At 40.9% G+C, this 8,655-nt stretch overlaps 1 protein-coding gene across 3 annotated transcripts in view; it reads left to right on the top strand.

Moving 5' to 3' along the window:
* The first annotated feature begins 1,476 nt into the window (after positions 1-1,476).
* DSCAML1 (DS cell adhesion molecule like 1) overlaps positions 1,477-8,655 on the top strand; it is a 459,281-nt gene continuing 452,102 nt past the window's right edge. For 2 of the 3 annotated variants that reach the window (XM_077456859.1, XM_077456858.1), the window contains exon 1: positions 1,507-1,661. In XM_077456859.1, coding sequence (XP_077312985.1) covers positions 1,580-1,661 — 82 coding nt within the window. In that variant the 5' untranslated portion in view covers positions 1,507-1,579. Of the gene's footprint in view, positions 1,662-8,655 lie in introns of all 3 variants that reach the window. The other variant, XM_077456862.1, reaches the window with a different exon arrangement.

Below are 8,655 nucleotides of genomic sequence, written 5' to 3'. Positions count from 1 at the left end.
AAGGATAAATGAATAGGTGAGGAGAAGAGGAGGGGTGAATGAATAGGTGAGGAGAAGATCAGGGATGGATGAATAGGTGAGGGAAGAGGAGGGATGGATGAATTAGAGGAGGGATGGATGAATAGGTGAGGAGAAGAGGAGGGATGAATGATAGGTGAGGAGAGAGGAGGGATGAATGAATAGGTGAGGGAAGAGGAGGGGTGGATGAATTAGAGGAGGATGGATGAATAGGTGAGGAGAAGAGGAGGGATGAATGAATAGGTGAGGAGAAGAGGAGGGATGAATGAATAGGTGGAGGAGAAGAGGAGGGATGGATGAATAGGTGAGGAGAAGAGGAGGGGTGGATGAATAGGTGAGGAGAAGAGGAGGGATGCATGGATAGGTGAGGAGAAGAGGAGGGATATATGAATAGGTGAGGAGAAGAGGAGGGATGGATGAATAGGTGAGGAGAAGAGGAGGGATGCATGAATAGGTGAGGAGAAAAGGAGGGATGAATGAATAGGTGAGGAGAAGAGTAGGGATGAAGGAATATGTGAGGAGAAGAGTAGAGATGGATGAATAGGTGAGAAAGAGGAGAGATGGATGAATAGGTGGGAGGAAGAGGAAGGATGAATAAATAAGTGAGGAGAAGGGGAGGGATGAATGAATAGGTGAGGAGAAGGGGAGAGATGAATGCATAGCTGAGGAGAAGAGGAGGGATGAATGAATAGGTGAGGAGAAGAGGAGGGATGAATGAATAGGTGAGGGGAAGAGGAAGGATGCATGCATAGGTGAGGAGAAGAGGAAGGATGAATGAATAGGTTAGGGAGAAGATGAGGGATGAATGAATAGGTGAGGAGAAGAGGAGGGATGAATGAATAGGTGAGAAGAAGAGGAGGGATGAATGAATATGTGAGGAGAAGAGGAGGGATGAATGAATAGGTGAGAAGAGGAGAGTTGAATGAATACGTGAGGGGAAGAGGACAGATGAATGAATAGGTGAGAAGGAGGGATGGGTGAATAGGCGAGGAGAAAAGCAAGGATGAATGAATAGGTGAGAAGAGGAGGGATGAATGAATAGGCGAGGAGAAGAGGAAGGATGAATGAATCGGTGAGGAGAAGAGGAGGGGTGAATGAATAGGTGAGGAGAAGATCAGGGATGGATGAATAGGTGAGGAGAAGAGGAGGGATGAATTAATAGGTGAGGCGAAGAGGAGGGATGAATGAATAGGTGAGGAGAAGAGGAGGGATGGATGAATAGGTGAGGAGAAGAGGATGTATGTATGAATAGGTGAGGAGAAGAGGAGGGATGGATGAATAGGTGAGGAGAAGAGGAGGGATGAATGAATAGGTGAGGAGAAGAGGAGGGATGAATGAATAGGTGAGGAGAAGAGGAGGGATGGGTGAATTAGAGGAGGGATGGATGAATAGGTGAGAAGAGGAGTGATGGGTGAAGAGAGTTGCTGTTGTCCCCGTGTATTGGAAGTCTGGGAGTGGCAGTCCTCCTCTCCCCACCCTATACTGATGACAAGGAGGAGGAGCTGATGAGGAGCACTGAGGGCTACAGAGAGCGGAGTGAGGAGGGACAGCTCGGGATCTGATGAGGGATCACACCCGGCATATCCCCTCTGTGTATGGAATGTTGCTGGTAACTCTCTTCCTGCTGTGTTCAGTGCAGACAGGTAAGTTGTCTTAGTAGCTGACACTCTGATAGTACATAGCGATCCGTCCAGCCTGCACACCTACCTGTTACCTGCGCAGTCCGGAGCTCCTGCTGGACGCCTCTCAGCCTAGTTGCCCCTTTACTTTCTATGTCGGTGTGATCGGCCCATTGATGATCGGCTCATGTGTGTGACTTTCCGATGGTGTAGGGTAGGCAGATGAATGAATAGACGGCTCAGGTTGTCAGCGATGCCCATCGGAGCTCCTGTATACCCCGTCCTCCTCTCCTCTCCTCCCTCTCCTTACATTTGCTTCTCTTTTGTTTAACAAATGTGTATTGTCGGGGCTGAGCTGAGCTCGGAGCTCATACCTTCTCATGGTGTTAATAGACGATCATACATGTTATCCTGTACATACATGACCGACAACGCTTGTCCCAACTCTGCCCCATGCTGCCCACTACTATGGGGGTCATGCCCAGGCTTTGGGATACAATCTATAGATGTGTGTGAGATAAGGTTTCAGAAAGTGCTGATAGGGATGGAATGAAATATATTTGTAGGATATAAGACTGGCTGTGATTTGGTTTGCAGATTATCTGTATGTATATGCATTGAGGTGCCTGTGGATGGAGGGATGGGGGAGGGGGGGGGGGGGGGGGGGCTCAGTACACCTGGATGCCAGGGTGTTGGCAAACCCCATCAGTACATGACTACATCCCTGCTGGGAAGAAATCAGCAACATCCCAGGCTGGGGTTGGAAAGCAAGTGCACTCCATCATATTGGCACTGATACAGCTGTAGCATGAAAAGTCTGATGTATTATAGTGTATGAGATGGACTGGTGCCCTTCTCCAGCCAACCAAGACTTTGGAAAAGCTGCAAACTTCTGCATTTCTACTCTTAGAGGCTGCAGTGCATTGCCCATTGCACAACATCTCCATTTGTCAGGAGAAGAGCACCGAGGGGCAGAGAGCTTACATGGGATAATGTTTGCTTTTCTGTAGGATACCCCAAGTGAACATATATTGCCTCTTCTGTAGGACCCCCCAGTGAACATAAAATGCCACTTTTCTGTAGAACATCCTAGTGAACACCAATAAATAGGATACCTAGGATAACCCAATAAATATATATTGCCTTTTTTTCCATACATCAAAGTGAGCATATATTCCCGTTTTCCATAGGATACCCCAAAAAACATATATTGCCTCTTGTTTGTAGGATACTCAAGTGAAATATATTTCCCCTTTTCCGTAGGATGCTCCAGTGAACATATATTGCCCCTTTTCTGTAGGATGCCCCAATGAACATATATTACTCCTTTTCCGTAGGATGCCCCAGTGAACATATATTGCCCCTTTTCCATAGGATGCCCCAGTGAACATATATTGCCCCTTTTCTGTAGGATGCTCCAGTGAACATATATTGCCCCTTTTCCGTAGGATGCCCCAGTGAATATATATTGCCTCTCTTTTCCGAAGCATACCCCAGTGAACATATATTGCCTCTTTTCTTTAGGATACCCCAGTGAACATATATTGCCTCTTTTCTTTAGGATACCCCAGTGAACATATATTGCCCTATTTTCGTAGGATGCCACAATGAACATATATTGCCCATTTTCCATCGGATGCTCCAGTGAATATATATTGTCTCTTTTCCGAAGCATACCCCAGTGAACATATATTGACATAGGATACACCAGTGAACATATTTTTCCTCTTTTCTGTAAGATAACCTAATTAATTTGTATTGCCTAATTTTTATAGGAAACTCCACTGAACATATATGGTCTAATTTCTATAGGTTCCCCTAATTTACTTAAATTGGTTAATTTCTATAGGTACTCAAATGAACTTTTTTTTTTTTTACTGTTAGTTCTATAGGATACCTCAGTGAATTTATGTTGCTTCAATTCTGTAGTATACCCCAATACTCTTATATTGCCTAATTTATATACAGTAGGATACTCCAGTGAACGTATATATTGCCTAATTTCTGTAGGATAATCTATGGATTAATATTGCTTTTTTGCATAAGATACCCCAGTGAGCTTGTATTGCTTTATTTCTGTAGGCTACACCAGTAAACATAAGTTTTCTGTATTACTGTTAATCCATGTTGCCTCATTTATATAGGTTGTCCCTTTTCTGTAGGATACCCCAGTGAACTTTTACTGCCTCATTTTTAGGATATGCTAGTGAACTTATATTTCCTTATTTATAAAGGATTCTCCACTAAACATACTGTACATGGCTTCATTTCCATAGGATACCGTGAACATATATTGCCTCATTTCTGCAGGTTACCCCAGTAATCCTTCACTGCTCCATCTCTGTATCATACCCCAGTAATTTTTTTACTGCCCCATCCCTGTAGGATACCCCAATAAACCTATATTACCCTATTTTTGTAGGATACCCCAGTGAAGCTATATTGCCTCATAGCCATAGATATCCCATGGAACCCATATTGTTTCATATCTGCTAGATACCCCATGGAACCTTTATTACCTCATTTCTGAAGGATACTCCATGAACATACATTGCCTAATTTTCATAGGCTACCAAAGTGGAAGTGTCTTGCCTAATTTTTGAAGACTACCCTAGTGAATTCATATTGCCTCATTTCTGCAGTATACCGCAGTCAACATATATTTTCCTATTCCTGTAGTGAGCCTTATTACCTAATTTCCAAAGGATATCAAATGAATCTATATTGCTCAATTTTTTTAAGATAGTGTACCATATTAACCTATATTGCCTCATTTCTGTAGGATACCCCAATGAGCCTATATTGCCTGCTGTCTGGGCCAAAGTAAGGCAATATGTTGTAACCTTGGATTGATGTCAATACTAGTAATTACAAAAGGATTTCATTGTGTTAATGGCAGTTGTTGCATGGATCGGTTCTTTTATGAAGTCCCCAGAAAGACAAATGACTTGCTGTCCTCTGATAAGCATTGGTGCTATTCAAGGCCAGGTTAAACAGCTTGCAGGCTTATTTATGAAAAAAATGGCAGGGACTTATGCAGAGTCAAATGCACTCTAACACTTTGTAAATCAATTGGCAGTTTTCGCTTATTGCAGGTAGTGCATTTCATCGTGGATTAGCAGAATTCTCGATTTTGAATGCTTGGTGAACACAAATTATCTGCATCCAGTGAAAGTGCTGTTCAAATTTAACATGTTCAGATCCTTACCTAACGATGCTCTTAACGATAAACATCTGATGGAGGACTGGTACAAATTCTTCAATGAAAGCGAAACCTTACTCTTACAAAAAATCGTACTTAGGAGGCAGGTCAAACTCAAAAATATTGAGACGGAAATCTCAATAATCAAAGACCAACTATCACCACATATTAACACAAATGAATACAAAGAGAAAGAAAAAAACTTACAAGAAATGATCAAAAAGTATGATAAAGAGATACAACAAAAGAAACAGAAAAAGTTTCGGAGGGATGTACTCGATTATAAAAATCAACAAGTCTATAAGTGGCAAACGGACGCCACATATATAGAAGAGGACAACAACATTTCTATGGGTGAGGATTCAGAAGAAGACCAACCGAATGGAACAGAAGAAACATGGCAACCACCCACTCCCACACCCAACAGGATAGAAAGAATTAGGGTACCAAATACACCAAATTACAGAAGGCCAGAAACAAATAATAGTAGATACCAGAACAGAGGAGAATGGAACACTCCCAGAGGACCACTACAACGTGAACCAGACCTACACAGCATACCAAGACACCAGAACAGGTACTCCCCTCTTAGAAGATACCCCCAAACCACCCCATCCCAAGGCAGGTACCAAAGGGATTTTTTATACAGGGGCCAAGGATACAGACCCCCGAGGAACCCCCCATTTGGGCCAAGAGGAGGATGGAGACCGTTCCGGTATCCAATAAGAAGCCAACATCAAGACCAATTCAGAAGAAACGGATGGAACCCCAGATGGTCGGACCCAGGGAATACGAGGATGGAACATCTAGAACATCAGCACTACCAAGAGAACCAGAGAAGGGAGTACAGACCACCAAGATGGGCAGAAGAAAGCGCAAGAGGGGAAAGAGAGGAGGTGTCAAGAAAAAGAAGGCGAGAATACTAGGAGAAGGTATTTACAACCTGAGTAATGCAACCTTCAACGAAGATGAACTAAAAATATTGGATTTAGGGCTAAAATTCGCTCCAGACAAAGATCTGGACAAATTCGAAACTTTCATTGATGTACAAAAATTCGTCAGAAAATTAAACATTAAAAAATATTTTGCTAACACAAAAAATGCAGGGAAAGTGGAAGAAGAATCTAGTTCTAGTTATAGACATTCAACACTAAGAAACAACTCAACTTTTAATCCGAACCAACCACAGAATGAGGGTATAAAGGTTTTTAAAAAAATGGTGGAAAAAGACATCAGGGCATTAACAATCAAACCTTCCAAGAAGAAGGGGATCTGGAAACACATCAAACAATTGGAGAAGAATAGGGATATAGTCATCAGACCGGCCGATAAAGGAGGAGGACTAGTTATTCTCAACAAGACTGACTATGAACAAGAGATGTCCAACCTCCTCAACATTCCTAACACCTATAAACAACTAAAGAAGAACCCTAAGGAAGAATACAATAAGAAACTGCATAAATATACCCAAAAGGGTCTATCTAAAGGGATCCTGAACAAAAAAGAGGCAAGGTATCTAACACCCAATGCACCGAAAACTCCAGTTATTTATTATGTCCCAAAAATCCACAAAAGCCAAACGCAACCTCCCGGAAGACCAATAGTAAGCGGAATAGACTCCGTATTTTCTAGATTGGGAGCCTATATAGACGGATATTTACAACCATTAGTAACAAAAGGGAAATCCTATCTGAAGGACAGCAGACAACTACTAAAGGAGTTGGAGAATATTAAAATAGAAGACCAGGATTTACTAGTTACAATTGACGTCAACTCCCTATACACCAACATCAGACAAAAAGATGGCCTAAATGCAGTGGAGTGGGCTCTCCACAATAAATCAGAATTAAAACACGCACAAATAAATTATATATTGGAAGGATTAGAGCTGGCGATGAGCCACAATCACTTCTGGTACAAAGGTAAATACTACGCACAAACTAAGGGAGTAGCGATGGGCGCAAAATATGCACCCAGTGTGGCGAATCTTTTCCTAGACCATTGGGAGGAGGAACAAATTTATGGAACACCCAGAAAGCACCTTAAAATGTATAAAAGATACATAGATGACATTTTAATCATATGGGGCGGATCTCAGACAGAATTAGAGTCCTTTCTGGAAGAAATAAATAACAATATCTATGGAATCACATTTACCGGCAAATGGGATATCCACAGCATTGATTACTTAGATCTGCAAATCTTCAAAACGGAAGGTCATCTAGGTACAAGAACCTTCTTCAAAACCACAGACCGAAATGCCTACATACCCACTTCTAGTTGCCACCATCCTAAATGGATTGGCAATATACCCAAGGGACAACTCCTAAGAATATATAGAAATTGTACCAAAAAAGAGGACTTTGATAAACAAGCGGAAACCATTATCAAAAGATTTATACACAAGGGGTATAAAGAGCCCTATCTGAGGGCACTCAAAGATATCGTAACTAAAATGGAGAGGAAAAAACTAATAGAAAACAAAGCAATTGGTAAGAAAAATAAGAATATAGAGACAGCCTTCCTCACGGGGTTCAGCAGACAGCACAAGGAAGTGGAAAAAATCATAAAGAAACATTGGTCCATTTTGAAAACCGATGATGTGCTAAAACAAATTTTACCTAACAACCCAGCATTCATCTATAGAAGAGCCCCCAACCTGAGAAGTAAAATTGTCAAGAATACAATTGATCCTCCACGCAACATTAAGATCAGCAAACACCTAAAAGGGTTCTTCAAATGTGGGCAATGCCTACCTTGCCGCAGAAGTAAGCAGACACATAGGAAAACTACTAAATTCACCTCCACCACGAACGGGAGAGAATTCTCGATAAAAGAATTAATTTCCTGCAAAAGCACTCATGTGACATACGTTTTAGAGTGCCCCTGTCACAAACAGTATGTAGGAAGGACAACACGCGAACTACATGAAAGGATAAGAGAACACATCAAAAATATTAAAATAGGGTATGAGAAACATAGTGTCTCGAGACATTTTAAAGAATTCCATAATCAAGACCCTAAACAAATGACCTTCTATGCCATTGACAAGGTCAAAGGACACTGGCGAGGTGAAGATATGACTATTAAGATTTCACAGAATGAAACTAAGTGGATTTTTAACTTAGATACGCTACACCCTAGAGGAATGAATGTAGACCTGGACCTCAACTGTTTTTTAACTAACTTTTAACCATTTTTTAACTTATTTTTAACTATTTTTTAACTATTTTTTAATTCATGTGGACTGAGCAGAGAGAATATAACACATCCCACCAATCAGCAAATTTTATCACACCACGCATAAGATAATACCACTGATTTTATCTGAGCTCCCGACTTTTACCGGGACTTCAATATACCATTTGTCATATCAAGGTCCACACGGATATCCACCATGACTATTATACTATCCACTAATCTTCATTCAACTTTGCTTACATATACGCATTACTTCTCTTTATTTTTATACTATTCCATTTTTATACTATTCCATTTTAATATAAAAAATTTTTTTTGGCATTTTTTGATAATTTTTGATATTTTTTGACATCTCCTCTAATACAGCAATTATTCAAGAATTTTGTGAATAAGGCTGAAGGTCTCTGTAAGATCCCCCCCCTTTAACAAAGCTCGCTAATGCTCTATATAAGCACAAAAGAATTTTTCACATATACAACTAGATCAACACATACCCCTGGCAAAGTAAGCCCTTCCATATCCACTCCCCCTTGCAATTTTAAATTTTTCTGAATTTTTCGGTTTTAAAATTTTCCGGTTCTCAAAAAAAATTTTTTACGGTTCTCAATATATACA

The sequence above is a fragment of the Lithobates pipiens genome, unplaced genomic scaffold, assembly GCF_037356315.1.
Source record: "Lithobates pipiens isolate NorthernLeopardFrog02 unplaced genomic scaffold, aLitPip1_a1.2 Scaffold_27, whole genome shotgun sequence".
NCBI classification, from domain to species: Eukaryota; Metazoa; Chordata; class Amphibia; order Anura; family Ranidae; genus Lithobates; species Lithobates pipiens.
The sequence above is the reverse complement of the archived record's forward strand: the minus strand, read 5'-3'. Positions and strand labels throughout refer to the sequence as shown.